The sequence below is a fragment of the Sceloporus occidentalis genome, unplaced genomic scaffold, assembly GCF_023333645.1.
Source record: "Sceloporus occidentalis isolate IW3139 unplaced genomic scaffold, rSceOcc1.0.p SCAF_1, whole genome shotgun sequence".
Classification (NCBI taxonomy): Eukaryota; Metazoa; Chordata; class Lepidosauria; order Squamata; family Phrynosomatidae; genus Sceloporus; species Sceloporus occidentalis.
Window position 1 is genome coordinate 217,151,256 of NW_028316981.1, and position 16,036 is coordinate 217,167,291.

Below are 16,036 nucleotides of genomic sequence, written 5' to 3' on the forward strand. Positions count from 1 at the left end.
AAAAAACAACAACTATTTTCTCTTGACACAGGTTGTTGTTGTTTTAAAAACCACCCGATAAACATTATTACGACTTTAAAACAAGTTGATAGTACACATATGCAAGATTTGAGATTTCACAACTTCACACTCACAATACCACTCTGGGAGTAAAGCTGTGCAGTATGTTGCTAAGTAAATGTACCTCTAAATCAACTTTACTGTTATGGTGATTTTACCATGGAGAATTTAGAAGGGGTTCCTGCAAACTTATTTTTTCTACTTCTGCCTACAGTAATCCTGAAGCTGTTTGATAGTGAAAGATCACAGCTCATCTTAAAGACAATTGTATAGTGAGCAACTGGTGCTGCCTCCCATAGTCTGACCTTCTGCATGTATAAACACAGCACATAGAAAGCAGCTTTTATGGAAAAACAAATTTGATTAGCTCTTTTAAGAACTAACCTCATACTGTATACTCAAGTCAGTCTGAAGCTATCATCTGTAATCCCCACAAACCATCTGAGATCTAATCACAGAATCACAGAATCTAGTGAAACCCCCCTGCCGTGCAGGAATTCACAATCAAAGCATCAAATTTTAAACTAAAAGCAAAGCATGGCTGCCGTTTGTATGGCTACCAGGCCAGAAGGCACATAAAACTGCAAAAAGAAAACCCTTTGATTTCCCCAAATATTTTGACAGAGACAAATAAAATACAAGGAAACCTTTATTTTCAATGTTATCAAGATTTTTTTGTCTTTTTTTCCAGCTGTTTCAGAGGACAAGTCCAGTCAGTTTTTGTATTAAAAGGATCTTGATGGAGGTAGCTGTGTCTGTCCTGACTTTTGCTTGCACTCGTCCTGGTAAACGAACTCAAAATAAAATTAAAATCGAGGAAGTGTGGGCCATGGTGGTGAACACTGCAGCCAGGTCTGTGTAACAGATGTGGTGCTGCAGTCTCTAGTCACTATGTACAGAGTCCATCCAATGTCCCCTGTTACCCAAGTGCAATCCAAATGCAACTGGTAGCATATGGCAGATTGTATTTTCTCCTCTCTCGTCATCCCCCCATACAGAGAGGACACCATCTGATCAGGAGCGCCAGGCAGACAGGGAATGGGATCACAATTCAAACAAGGATGCGTATGTCACTTCAGCTGTATCACTGGGCTGGCAGCGCTGGACAGGTACTTCACTGCTGCTGCGCCACCTATGAAAAAAGAAACCAACAGCTCACTTAGTACAGTGTCCTCTATGCTGAACCCACCCAGCTGGGGCAGTCGCCATGGGCCCCCTCCCTCCAGTTCATGGCAAGGGTTTGGGTGGAGAGGGGAAAGGCAGGCCTAGATGCTTACCTGCTGGGGTGGTGGAGGAGGTGGAGGTGGAGGAGGAGGTTCACTGCTACGGTTTGCCAAGCGGCTGAGGATGTTGCGCTCCGACATCTGGAGACGCACAGCCACTGGAGGAATGCGGGCAATTGTGGCGGGCAGCCGTGTCACATCTGCCTTCATGTCGCTCAGCAACTCCTCCAGCTGCTTCAGCACTGGAAGAAAAAAGGAAATTCTGGACTTACCTGTGAATTTCTTCTCCTTAAGGGAAGGAGGGAAGCTAGTCTCAGGAAAGGACAGGTTGCTTACCTGTAACAGTATTTCTTCGAGTGGTCATCTGCGAATACATACAAATGGGTTTCACTGCGCAGGCGCAGTGAAACCCATTTGTATGATTCGCAGAGACCACGAAGAAGAAGGTCTATTCCCCTTTGGCCAGGAAAGCAAACTCCAATTCTGAACTGGAGAAGAAGGGGTTGCAGCCCTCACTTCCCAAACATTTGATCTGAGAATGCTCCCAGGCCCAAATCATGTCTATAATTAACAACTGTACAGAACTGTTTCAGATGTGGAGAGAACATAATATACATAAAGAAAGGGTGGCACTACCCTTCCTAAAAACTGTTCTCCCCAAAATATTGCATTACACTAGAAGCTACACTATCAAATGGCACCGTTCCCTGAGGAGAACAGAAACTGGCCTCCTTTCCTTGAGAGCAGAAATTTACAGGCAAGTCCAGAATTTCCTTTTCTCCTCCTTTATGAGGAGGAGGGCAGCTAGCACTAGGATGCTAAACACTGGTATATCTGGAAAGTAGTGCATTCAATAGTGCTTCTTCCCCTATGTGATTATTTTTGAACTCCTCTAAGGGTACAGAAATAATAACATCTTTTATAAAATGTGCAAAAACCTTAGCCACTTGCAAGTTGCTAAAAAAAAGCTGCTTGGGCTCCTAAATCTGATATGCCAGGAAAACTTTTGCCCATTTTAGATTTTCTTGACAGTAGTAGATAGAAGAACCCTGCTGCCTAATAGTCAGGATGCCATATGGCCCCACAGGCATCTTAGGTATGCCATAATGGGTCGTGCATAAGAAATATGAGTAATCTTTTGCACTCTAAGCAAGGCAGAACTTATTGTAGCCACCCAGCCTAGAAAGCATTTTGCTTTGTTCAAAGATGCATTTCTCAATCTCTATACAGACCTTAACTAAGGTAAATACCATTAGAAACAATATTCAGAAGTCCAACACTGAAGGTATGTGGCCTTTAAAGGGTTCAAAGAGAAGTCTAGCCAATGTATTCAAGACAACAGTTAAACTCTAGGGGTGAGCCTTGTACCATCAGAGGACTGAGCAAGAAAGCTTAGAATCTGATGAGTGGCTCAAGAAGAAGAAGACTGGTTAAACAAGGAACTTGGCTGTGCAGAATGTTTGCTACGAGTCTTAAGTAGGCCACCTAGAAACACCTCAAGACTTCCAACTCGTCAACAGCAAGATCATTTCAAATGTCTGACACCAGCCAGAGAATTTCCAGGCAAGGCCAAACTATTAACAAGTAATATCTGGATTCCTCCTGAATATCCATGGGTTCTAAAGATGTTCAGTTCTGTCTCCAAACAACTAGCTGCAACATCTGGAGTTTTGATTAATGGGAACTTGGAGTAGGAGGTCCAAAGTTTCTAGGAAAAGGCCAAACGGCATGGACATTTTGGCCACAGGATTACCTTTCAGCAGTCTTTGAAAAGGAACAACAAAAACAATATAGTCAAATTTGATTGCATCAACCATTTCTATTCACCTCCTCCTGTTATAGCAAACCAAATTAGCACTTTGTTAGTGTAAGAGGTGAAAGATCCAATGCTGAGCTCCTAGATCTGGTTATCTCTTAGCAGAGATCCTTCAATTATTCAATTGAAATAATATGCTCAGGATTCTTTCAGATGTTCCATCTATACAGATTTCAGGTGTTCATCTATTCATCTACTCAGAAAACTTTTAGTGAATGTTTTCTTGTCTGTTTGTGTCAGCCTTTAATCATGATATATATGCAACAATACACATTGGGCCTCAATCAAAAACACAGTGAAGTGCAAGTCAGATCATCTTTCTCCATTTGCATTCTATTCCCTTTTCATTTCTTGACCATGTTCCTTGGGCCATTAACATTGGCACTGTTCTTGCTGTCTTTCTGTGACGCCTTAAAAGGCACCTCACAGGTGAGATAATGAGGTGAACACCATGACTAGAGGAAGGAAAAAATCCCAGTTCCTGAAAATGGATCCTCCAGATTCACTCAGTTGCCAGCCTAATTTTCAAGCTCAGAAAGAAGGTTGGTCTGATGGTAAATTATTACCTGCTGATATGAAATCATCCTAAGGAGCTGGACTGAGCACTGGAGGTGGGTCTGGGACCATAACAGAGGAGTGTTACTAGGAAGCTCATAAGACCCACCTCTTGCAGGAAGAGATTCATTCTAGAGATATTCACTAGCAGGTGGAAAAATCAATTCAGCTTCAAAAATTGGCATTTCCAGTTGCTACATCTCTCTGGCATGGTCCCCAGGATGAAGCAGAGACAAGTCAGTCATCCTTTCCTGCCTCAAGACCAGCAGTATTTTGGTGTGGTCTCTGGAGAAAGATTGGCACATGATTGCTGTTACTGAAGTGTGAACCCTCCAGATGTTTTGGACTTACAACTTCCAGAAACTTCAACCGCCATGGCAAGGGACTATGAGATATAGTCCAAAACATTTTAAAGATCTAAATGTTTCCCAAGTACCACAGTTGGAACAAAAGCATATGCAATGCCTGCTTCGAATATAGATGTTAAGGTAGGACAAGATGATTACAAGTTTGGCTATGTTGAGTCTACATGTGGAAATTCAGACGACCTGGAGTGAGTGGGAGGCGCATAACCCAAACTACAGGATGCAGGGGTTTTATCTACTGGGAAATAATAATATGCAGTGTTTTAGCTTTCCTCTTGGAAGGTAGGAAAATCTATTTCCCCTTTCTAGGAAGAGCATTAGTAAACAGGCAGCCTTGACATATAGCATGTGAAAGATTACTCTGGAAATCGAGTGATGACTGTTGGATATGGGGTGCAACATGGATCTGTCTTTCAAAATTCCGGCAAATTTCACAGCATGGCTCTGGAGATTTAACTCCATTATCCATTAATGTCATTGTTCTACATGTTGGCAAATTACGTTAGCTAGCTTCAACCACAAGAATCTTGCAAGTGCAGCAAGGGGGTGAAGGGTGGATATATGAAATATGGATGCCTTTCCAGAATACTGAGGAAACCAGGCTTGGGTCTCTTATTTCTATTTTTTGTTGTCATATTGGCTTAATAGCCCTTTGAAGAAATAAAAAAGCATCAGCTAGCCTGAAAGAGATCTTTTCTTTCTGCAGTAGAAACAGTCTTGGTTTTAGTTTCTGCTAAAGACTGTTTCCAGAGGGCTCTCAAAGACTGCAATCTCAGAAAAGAGTACCAGCTAAATTTGATTTAGATTTGCCATCTTCACTTTAGTTGCTTACCAACAGATAACTTAGGCAGTCACTGTAAGAGACAACGAATCTGATATTTCACTCTGTACCATCTAAGCGTGCTATTATATGCATAGAAACAAAGAGTAAACAGCATTATTTTTCTGTCCAGGCCATCCTTGTGCAAGATTCTTACTGACTGATGTGAAAGCAATTATGGCAGAAATGGTCTATGCAGATACTCTTAAGAACCATAGCTTAGGAATATATGCTTATCTGCTGGCAACTCTTCAGATAGAGAAATGGTATCTTGAAAGTGGAGCTTCAAATCTGAGAACAACCCGTTTTATATGCTGCCTAAAGTAACTGGTAGAAGTTGTGTCTCTCCTGGGAGATCTAGTAAAGCTCTTAATTGTGCCACTGTTTATCCTTTCAGCAGTGACAAGAGCATGATCTGCAGTGGCTGCAGGAACAGTGGTGCTTCAAGGATCCACTGTTTTCTTTATATGTGTGGGTGAGAATAACTCTTGGAAAGCTTCTTTCTCAACAATTACCTCTAGAATGGTTGTGAGGGAAGATTTTCATTTCTTTAGTGAAATGAATTCTGCTCTTATTCCTTGCAAGAGTAAAAATTATGAAAGAGAGAAACCTTAAAAAAAAGGACTGTGTGGCTAAGTTGGTGGCATTTTAGGGAGCACTATGGTAAAAGCCCAAATGCATTCACTTTGGCTATTCCTGCTGACAAAAGGCTAGACAGAGGAATTCCCCTTCAGTCTGAATGCCAGAGTAGGCATGAAGTAGGGAATGGCTGATAACAGATATTTGTCCTACTCTGTCTGCTGTCTCCAACAGTTCTTTCTCCTTTGGGACTGTACTGCTCTGTTTATCAGGTACCAAGTCCTATCAGTACCTGTGTGCCACAACTAAAGATGAAGAAGAGTAGGACCAGCCTCAACATTTTAAAATTGGAGTCAGTCTTGCTGGCATAAGGAGGAGTTTCTCCCCACAAGATACCCTATTCCACCTGAGGGTAAAAAGAATATGCATTTGGAGGGATATAGGGCAACATGAGAGGGGAGGGGGAGATGGGATGAGGGGGGGGGAAGGGGCCAGTGGCAATACAAGACAAGTCTGCCCTCATTCAGTGTGATCTTGTTGACTCCTCACCTTTGTGAAGCACTGCATTAGCTGGTTTGTTGCCAGCCATAGACTCCTTGGATAGATGTTGGTGGCTTTCAGCTAGGCACTCCACCTCAGCAAAACGGGTATTCAGGGCCATTGAAGGATGAGATGGGTCTTCCGACATGTTCAGATATGCAGCTCTCCGTAGCTGCTCTTCAATCACCAATGCCTGTTCCAGCAGCTGAAAGAGCATGCAAGCCTATGTGTTCAGCATTTCCGAAGTGATGCTGCAGTAACTGACCACTCTCTCTCTCTCTGAACCTACTCAACATTTCTGAACACTCACATTCTGAGTATTAGAATTTTCTTGCTAAGTAAGAGCAGCAACATGAAATGTAACACATTTTATTTATCAAAGCTTCTATAAAACCTACATTCAATTTTAAACAAATACTTCAGCTATTTCAAACTATGTACTCACCACAAATAGTTTATTGCAGGACTATGTGGAATAACTGCTCAGCTTATAACATCTCAGAGTGGCCAAAACTGAGCTAGGTGAGGATTACCTCATAAGCAACAGTCTGCCTCTTTGAATCAAAAGATAACCAACACGCAGCAGCAAGTAACACATATGGAGAACTAATCCCCAGTGCCAACACCAGCTACAGCACAGGTTTGCACTGGTGCTAAAGAAGTAAAAAAACCAGAACGGATTTATCCCTAAAACATTTGTTTGGAATAGACTTCTGCATGGTGAAAATTAGGCTCAAGGTTTATTTGGAGTGAGAGAATGGCCACCATGTTACCAGCATCCACAGGATTCCAATATCAACGTCTAGCTCTAGGTATACTAAATACATAGAATAAGGCTAGCATGCTTTTAGAAAAGATGTACCTTTGCATGCACAAGCACAATGCTCCATAAGGAGAACTCTATTCATTTATTCTGCTGTTTAGATACCATGTGCTAGGAAATGTCACCTCAATCCAAACATTGTACAAGATACAGCTCTTAATTTATCAGGAAGCCCAGAAAAGAAAATGAAAGTACTCCGATTTCAGTAGAAACCCAAGGTGTTATATATCTTGCAACTAGTTCTCACTGCTGCAATATAATAACAGGTTGCTCACCTTAAATCTTCTGGCCAAGAATTTGTTTTTTATTTCCAGGAAGTTGCCCCTGTTCATTTCACCCTTGAAAGGTTCATTGAGGATGGCATATCGAGGATCGTTCTGGATATCTTGCCAGCGGGCATAACCATGGCTGAAATTGGCGAAGATCAGAAGAAATAACTTGGGAAATCCTTTAAAGACTTAGTGATGAGACCAGAACTTCACTCAGAGGAACGTTCTCTTTAAAACATGAAAAATACCTTTGTACCATACAACCCTACATTTTCATCCTCAGATCTTTTTCAATGATGCAAGTCATGTTCCATTTCAGATCTGAAAAGCAGGCCTTAATACAGGCACTCTTTTTGCTGCTCAGGCCCCTATGTCAGTTCTCCTCATTTTATTACCACTTCCACACCAAACCACTGCTGCAAGATTTGTTGGAACATAGACCCCATGCAACAGAGAGCACTTCTGGTTAGATAGAGTCCCTACAGTGAGAGAGCATTATGCCAGGCAGAGCAGGAAAAGGTGCAACAGTAGATAATAACGAAGCACATGAGCTCTTACAGCAGACTGATAAAGCATTTGAAAGTTCACTAGAAGCTTACAAGCAAGTGCACAAAAATAGTCATGCAAAAAATGTCCATGCATACAGAAATATATACATTCTACAATGTACAGAATGAAGTAATACCAGGAGGGAAGACCTGGGTTAAAACCCCAAAACCACATTCCAAGTTCCAGCAGCCCTAGCATGCATAACTACTAATGAGAAATGCTGGGAGCTGAAGCCTAGCAAAAACTGGAACACCAAATGATTCACAGACCTGATCTACGGTGAACTAGATCATCATCGTTAGTTGAAGTGTCACCATTCTGGGTTGTTTTCCCTATAGATTTCTTCCAAATACCAACATTTTATTTAATTTGGCATCAGGCAAAGCCCTCTTTAATTGTTTCCATAAGTCTTAATTTTAATTCTATTAAGTGTTTATAAACTTAGAGCCACCATGTTGGACACTGGGAGTCCAGCTTCAAATCTCTACAGCGGATTGATAAAGCATTTGAAACCATGGAAACCCACTGAGTGGCCTTGGGCTATTCACACTCTCTCAGCTTCAGAGGAAGCCCCTCTGAACAAATTCTGCTAAGAAAACCCTGTGATAGGTTCATCCTAGTCAGAAATGACTTGAAGACACACAAAACCATAGTTTGTAACTTGTGAACTTGTTGTCTTTTTAAATCTTTCCAATTCAAGAAAAATTACTCTCAGTCTAATCTACCTTGTAAAAATATAAATTGGGGTAATTTCATGTTCTGTACACTTAAGATTGTTGGAGTAAAGGCAAAATATAAAGGAAGAAAGCATTTGCAGTGAATCTATGCAGACAGAGACACAGAAGCAATAACTAGGCCTGTGAAATCCCTTGGTTGTGGGGCCAACTCAAAAATCTAGGACAGACTAATCTTGAGAATTTTAGAGAAAGGATACTTTATGATTCCTGCCAGGAGCCAATAGTCATGACGCCGGTGCCAGATCTCATAGGTCTTCTTAGTAACAGTAGCTGCTCGCTCCTCATTTTGCCACAAGGAATGTAACTCTGCAAGAAAGGAAATCATGTCAGAAAATATTTCTCATACATGTATAAACCACACTTCCCCAGCAGTAGATATAGTCTTAACAAACTATTACCAGTGAAGCCACCATCAGCAATGTTGAACATGAATCTTTGCTTCATGGCCTTCTTATGGCGGTCATCACTAGGGTCTCTAAGTGTTTCTCCATTCTGGAGCATCACTACATCTTTCTTTTCATCCTCTTTCTTCTCTTCTGCAAAGAGGGAAAATGAACAAACTTACATGAGGCTGATCAGACCTTAGCATCTACAGTAACTACATCTACAGGAGAACAGAATACATTCTAGCATACTAGCCAAGCCTTAACATGCTTACCTTTTTCTTCTAGGTTTATGATTGGAGGCTCTGTCGGTAGTTCTGCCGGTGTCTTCTCTTCAACCTTTTCTATATCAGCTGTAGAAAAGAAACATTTTTCTAGCTAGTATCTTATATTGCAAGCAGTAGCTAATTCAGTAACAAAGCAGGCTGACTTTGATAACCCTCAAGAGACTCCTATGCTATTCAGGTCCCATCCAATTCCAAAGCACAGCTCATATCAATTCATACCTTTACTTTCCGTTTCCATTGGCTCCTCTTTTACTTCTGGTTCATCTGGCTTCTTTTCTTCAATTTCCACAGCGTTCACAGGAGATTTAGCTTCTTGTGAGTGGGTCTCTGTTGGAGGCGGACCTTGCTATGTAGGGAGAAGGATGTATTATCACTCAGTGCTCTCCCCATGCACAGATTTCACACAGGGTCAGCTGAAAGAACTGAAACTTATCTTCATCAACACTATCCACTGTTTTAGTAAGTTTTATGTTTTAACACAATAGTGTTTCTTGCTATTATGGCATTTTTTCTTAAGCATAGTGGAATAAGTGGTTATAAACCACATTCTTCCCTTCAGCAAAGACAAGGGAGACAATAAAGCCAAAACAGAAAATACCTCATCAGTGTTACAAAACTGAGAGAAAGAATTTCTACTCTTAACAGCAAGACGTGAACCTCACCTCAGCTGCAGCTTCACTTTCAGCAGCAGTAGCAGTGGGACTTGTCACTTTCTCAGATTCTGTTGACTCCCCTTGATCCTTGGTACAGGCTCCCTCTTCCACTTTAATAGTCTCTTCTAGAATTGGAACAAGGAAAAGAAAAACATTTTCACAGTAAATTCCTTTTCACAGAGACTGTGTTTTTCCCCTATTCAAGCCTCCAAATAAAGCAGTATTATTCCCACCACACAAATATCCCATAAAGATGTGCTCTTGTGCCTTTGAGGTCAACTCAGAACTCTGAGAAAACCTCCTATTTTAAGAGTCATTTTAATCTATGTCCACTCCAAGCCTTCTTCCAAAGCTTTGGAAAGAGGGGTGAGAACTGGAGGCTGGACTGAGCTCTTTAAGAAATATAAAATCTGAAGGTTCTTACCAAGTGGAGGAACAGGGGCAGGTGTGTTAGGCTGTGTGTCTCCTGGTGTTGAGGGAGTTGGGGTTTTAGGGGAAGGTGAACTGGGTTGCAAAAGCTTCTTGTTTTCCTCTATCTCTGCTAGTTCTGGCATACTCCAGCGTCCATTCACATGTTCAAACTCTTGCACCTAATAAATGACAAAGTGGAAGGTCTTAATTTTTTAAAACCAGAACCAGCGAAACATGGTATTTTTTGAGAAGTTGTTCATATGCATAAATTGCCTAGAAATTTCCAGCCACCATCAAACACAACCAGTGCGGTGTAGTGGTTTGAGGGATTACAACTCTGGAGACAAGGGTTCAAATCCACATTCAGCCATGGAAACCCACTGGGTGAACTTGGGCAAGTCACACTTTCTCAGTCTCAGAGGAAGGCCAAGGCAAACCCACTCTGAGCAAATCTTGCCAAAAAACTCACTGCTGTGATATGGTAATTCTAAAGTCAGAAATGATGGCACACAACAACAAAAAGAAACTTTCTTGTCCTTACAAGGAACAAGTTTTGTTTTGTTTTGACTATCTACCTTCTTTCGTATGAGAGACATGACCCCTATCCGGGTGAGGACATGCTGTCGTGAGAGGCCCTCTCGTGGGACCCCATCAGCAAAGGTTTCTGCGCCATCGGCTCCTGGTTCACACAAGTGACGCATGAAGAGTGAGACATAGGCCCTGTGCAAAGGAAGAGGAAGCCTTAATACCTCTTTCAAGGGAGTTAGCTACCTTTTTTCCAATCTGTAGCAGCATCACTATCAGAAAGTTATTCCTCACCAACAGCCAAAGAAATCTGTGTATAAGTTATTTAGCACTATGCTCTATCATTCCTCTATGACTAGTATAGTTCCTATCACTTTCTCTTCAGGCACTGCTTGTCAAATTCTGTCATTTCTCTTCCATACTAAGAGGAATTTGTTATTTATTTATTTGTTCTATATGCTGCCTTTCTCCCAAATTGGACCTAAGGCAGGTCATAGAAGATGCTTAAAAACAATAAAACAGCATAATTTTAAAAAGCACAATTAAAACATCACATTCATATAAAAAGTAAAAAAAATGTAAAATCCTTAAAAAATAAGTTAAAATATAAAACCATTAAAATTCTATCAAAGCAACACCATAATAAGAAACATCCATGGGCACAACAACATATTAAATGCTTCCTTGCAATGTTTTGTCTGTCGGGAAAAGAAGAGCAGAGAAGAGGCCAGCCTAGCCTCCAGTGGAAGGGAGTTCCAAAGGCTGGCAGCAACCACTGAGAAGGCTCCCTTTTGTGTCCTCATCAAATGAGTCTATGGTGGTGGGACTGAGAGAAAGCCTTGCCCTGAAGATCTTTTGGATTTTGGCAGATTCATATGAAAAATACAGTCTTTCAGATAATCTGTTTGTTGCCCACATTTCACCACTCCCTTTCTCATGAGCTTTTAAAAGTTAAATCTCATCTGTGCTTGCAAACTCACTTGAACTCCTTCTCTGACTTTCCTCGGAGGTCCCGCACCAGCCACTGAGTAGTAAAAGCATCCTGAGGGGGCATTCCATAGCGCATGATGGCATTTAGGAAGGCCTTCCGCTGGCGAGCATTAAAGCCCAGAACCTGAAGGCAAACACAAGGCCAGGTGAAATAAAAACAGAGAGCACCGATTTCTTATTTGTTATCAAGTTCACTTTGACTTATGACGACCCTATAAATGAGAGACCTCCAAGATCCTCTGTCATCAACTGCTCTTCTCAGGTTTTCCGAACTTATGGCCATGGCTTCCTTGATTGGAAAAGAGGGGGACCACACTACAAGTGGATTGCCAAATATTACTATTCCAATTTAGCATTTTTCCAGTGAGTCACATTATTTATAAAAAGATAAATTTCATGATATGTCCAAACCATGATAGCCTCACTTTAGTTAATTTCACTTTTAGTAAGTTATGGCTTAACTTGCTCTACAACCTACACATGTCTCCTATTGTTTCATTTATTTAAAGGTTTTCTGTACTATACTTTATTGCAAAACGCCCAGAGCAGCATACATTATGATTTACCTCTATGTTTCCTCCAACACGGGCAAGCAAAGGGGGCAAGGGTTTGTCTTTGTCATTCCTTAGGCCTTTGCGGCTAGGTCGACGAGCAGCTGGTAAGACAGAAAAATGAGCAGTAAGTACAGTTTAATACAGCCTAACATAACTAGGTTAAGATAGTCTTCAATACACTATACACACATAAGGGGTAGGAACAAATAGATGACATATATGAAAAGTCTCCATCCTATTTCTCCAATTCAATTTATACCGTGCTTTTCCTTCAAGCAACTCAAGGCAATGTACACACTTATCCCACCTCCACCAGTTCTCTCTTCATAACAAGCCCCCTGAGGTAGACTGAGACATACAGACTACTTCAAAATCAATCAGTGAGGTTCATGGTTGAATAAAGACTTCAGTCTAGACTAGAGATGTAAAATTTTTGGAAATTTTGAAGCCACAGGGAAAAATCCATTTCCCCCCTGGAAAAAAAATGGAAATTTTCAGAAAGTATTAGCACTTTTTGCAGGTTGAGAGTCACTCTGTTACTTTAGGAACATAAAATATGACTATGTACAATTTGATTTGGCATAAAATTATCATAACTGGTATATTAAAATACAGTGTATTCAAACAATTATTACAACAGAATGTATTTTTATTTATTTTTTAATTTTATTTGTAACAATCTCCCGAAGGTTGGTTTATGTGGAGCAGGGGGAAAAAACAGAAGAAATCATCATTAGTAACAAAAAATATTTATATTTCCTCTCCACAGTATCAAATGGACATAAAGCACCCATTCCAATAAAAAATAATTGTGGGGGAGGGAAGTGTGTGGAAGGGAGGAGAGACTAAGATTTAATTAACAGGCATGAAATTTAATCACTCATTTTCTGAGGTATAGTTATCAGTATCAGTTTCATTCTCTGCTTCTGCTACATTAGGTTATCATGGATTTCTGAATCACAGTTATTATGGATTTCTGAAAACTCAAGGTTTGCCCGGATTGAAATAAGTTTCTCTACCCTTTCATATGTCAGTTTATTTCTTGATTTAGTGTGTTTCCAAACATAGACCAGATTCTTTCACTTGCTGTAGAAGATGCAGGAATCTGAAGGAGGTGAGAAGCAGAGGCTGCATTGTGAAAAGACCTTGCCACCATGTTGCAGGAGGGATATGTTTGGCAGAATCCCAGATTGCATTCCTGGACCAAATCCATGAAGATGCTCTATATTCTGCAACGTTTGCAAGTACCTCCCCAACATCAAGTCCTAAGTGTGATGCTTGTTTTGTAACCCAGTCAAATGCAACAGTAGTGCTATCATTGCTTATATTACCACGTTTGAATATCAGATCTAATGTATTTACAGCAGCATGAATTGGATGGCAACAAAATTCTTCTTTTTTAAAATAACATCTTTCACTTTATTTTTTTTTCTACAGTTGTAAGTGGAGATACACTGAGATTCTCAAAAAGAGCTGTTTTTATCTTGGCCATTTGGTGAGGAATTTCTGACAGAAGTGCACTGTCTGATTCAGATGCAGTGATTGCAGAAGAAATTGGCTTTAGAATCTTCAGGGAACTCTGCAGCTGAACCCAAAAGATATCCTCAAGAACAGTGTTTCTTACACTCCTGGGTACTTTAAGATCTTCAACTACTATACTGTTTCTTGAAGAGCTTCTTTTTCAGTAAACTTCCAAAGGAGATCACAACTCCACACTGAGTTTTACTACAGACCTTCAAAGTCACTATTTTAATTCTTTGCATTTTTTCCTACTTGCTTCTTCTTAAAAACTGCAGCTACAATATGAGTAGCTTTTACATTTTATAACTTCCTTTTGCTTTTCTATAGATCATTTGAGGGTGTCCAGTTTCATAATATCATTAAGAAGCCGGTTTAGCCCATGAGATGCACATCCTACTGCAGTAATATGTGGATACTTATCCATTATTATCTCCCATGCTGCTTTCATATTGCTGACATTGTCAGTCAGCAAAGCAAATACTTTACCTCTTCCAATTTTCTGTAGGACTTCACATTATTTTACAACTGATATACTAGCAGTATGTCTGTTGTCTCCTGTTTCAATGCTTCTGAGAAAAACTGGTTGAAGTGTTGTTATCACAAAATTTATAATTCCTTCTCTTCTCATATATGTCCATCCATCTGTAAATAGTGCAAGACACAGTGCTTCATTAATTTTTCCTTGCACAGATTTCATTACACGTCCATATTCCGACTCCAAAAGAGGCTTGCTCAAAGAATGTCGGCTGGGCAACCGGTATGATGGTCGTAATAATTTCAAAGTTTCCTGCCGGAATGTATTTTCAGTTATTGAAAATGGTGATCCAGAATATATTGCTCTTGCAAGAGCTTTATCCATTTTTTCCTGATCTTCAGGCGTCATCTTGTCTACAAATGAAGTTAATGAGTATTTTTTAGATGCAATTGTTTTCAATATGTGTTTAGCTGAAGATGCTGCTGATGTTACAGATGGAGCAGGAAGAGGACTTCTTGAACGAGAACGCTGAAGAAAGCTCTGTGCACTTTCATCTTTATGGTCGTCTTCACTTAGATCCATGAAGGATTTTTTAATATCTACAGGATGCTTGTTACATACAAGAATGTGTTTTGTCATCCTGGATTTGGAAATGCGTATTTCATCTGACAATATTTGCAAATCACATTTTTCTTCTGAGAAGAACTTGTAATGTGAAAAATGCTTCCATATGCTAGATGTTGGTCTCATCATTTTCCTGAAGAGAATAGGAAAGAAAAATAATTTAGTGGCTAGCTTGCAAGAAAACACTAAGCTAGGGGTGCAGGTGGGGGAAGTAAAGAACCACATTAGATGTATTGTAATTATTACCTACCAAAAGGTTATAAACTAATATAGTTAATGGGCCTTGGCCTCAGAGGGAGAGAAGGGTGGGCCAAGCTCCACCAGGCCTAACTCAGAGACAGAAGAAGGGCCCTCCCTCCAGTCCATCTGCCACAGCCTAGGCTTCAGAATAGGACAGGCCCAGCTCCATCAGGCCTAGCCCAGAGAAAGAAGACTTGATCCCCTTCCCCACTTTCCTTTCTCCTTCTCCTTTTATGTCATTTCTTTTTATATTGTCAACCTGAGGGCAGGGAACTGTCTAATTAACAATTTGTAAGCTGCTCTGAGAGGCTTTGTGGCTGAAAAGCAGGATAGGAATACTCCCAATAAATAAATAAATAAATAAGGTTCAATTTTCTGAAATCAGATAAATTTAAACTCTTACCTTTTTAAATTAAGTATACGTTCAGGTCCTTTTTGTTGCTGTATTTCCTTCCAGTGCTTTGATGCCAGCGAAGAGGACACACCAGAACCAAACAGACCTTTTTCTTCTCTAGTGACAATAGCAGTGCCCCCTATAGGAAGAAATGCATCTTGCTCTTGCATTGGAGAGTTCATTTTGTAATGTAGGTTTGTCCTCAATGAGTGCACAGAAATGTGCTCAGTGCTTCTCCTCGCTCAGTGCACAGAAATTAGAATAATTTCTGATACTGTACATACATAGTTTTTAGAAATGCTTTGGAGAATATGAACACCTTGTTTTAAAGGTATAAAAAGCCGTCAGGATAAAAACTTTTCCCCCCCTGAATTTTTCCTGTTTTTTCCAGGGCTTTCCCATCTCTAGTCTGGACCGCTTTAATCCTGGTCTGACATTCAAATCATGACACCACATATGCCTTCAACATTTCCTCTATCCAGCCATTTCATCTTCTGTATTCCAAATTCAAAGGGCACAAAACCTTATACCTACCTTCCGACCTTTCATCAAAATCTTCATCCCCTTCCTCAGAAGCCACAGAGTAATCAGACTGATTATCTGACTGGTCATCCTGCCAATCTGGAAAGACAAAATGTACAAC

At 40.4% G+C, this 16,036-nt stretch overlaps 1 protein-coding gene and 1 non-coding gene across 3 annotated transcripts in view; both read right to left on the reverse strand.

Annotated features, from left to right (window-relative positions):
- Nucleotides 1-691: 691 nt before the first annotated feature.
- The window catches only part of CHD4 (chromodomain helicase DNA binding protein 4), a 34,049-nt gene continuing 18,704 nt past the window's right edge, over nt 692-16,036 (reverse strand). For both annotated transcript variants that reach the window (XM_089488917.1, XM_089488916.1), the window contains exons 27-40: nt 15,928-16,014; nt 12,152-12,240; nt 11,576-11,709; nt 10,646-10,790; nt 10,084-10,249; nt 9,669-9,784; nt 9,226-9,352; nt 8,995-9,072; nt 8,735-8,872; nt 8,534-8,642; nt 7,057-7,189; nt 5,968-6,163; nt 1,338-1,525; nt 692-1,192 (exon numbers count right to left, since the gene is read on the reverse strand). In XM_089488917.1, coding sequence (XP_089345043.1) covers nt 1,175-1,192; nt 1,338-1,525; nt 5,968-6,163; nt 7,057-7,189; nt 8,534-8,642; nt 8,735-8,872; nt 8,995-9,072; nt 9,226-9,352; nt 9,669-9,784; nt 10,084-10,249; nt 10,646-10,790; nt 11,576-11,709; nt 12,152-12,240; nt 15,928-16,014 — 1,724 coding nt within the window. In that variant the 3' untranslated portion in view covers nt 692-1,174. The remainder of the gene's footprint in view (nt 1,193-1,337; nt 1,526-5,967; nt 6,164-7,056; nt 7,190-8,533; nt 8,643-8,734; nt 8,873-8,994; nt 9,073-9,225; nt 9,353-9,668; nt 9,785-10,083; nt 10,250-10,645; nt 10,791-11,575; nt 11,710-12,151; nt 12,241-15,927; nt 16,015-16,036) is intronic.
- LOC149323433 (small Cajal body-specific RNA 11) lies at nt 9,912-10,047 on the reverse strand. Its single transcript, XR_016279602.1, has one exon.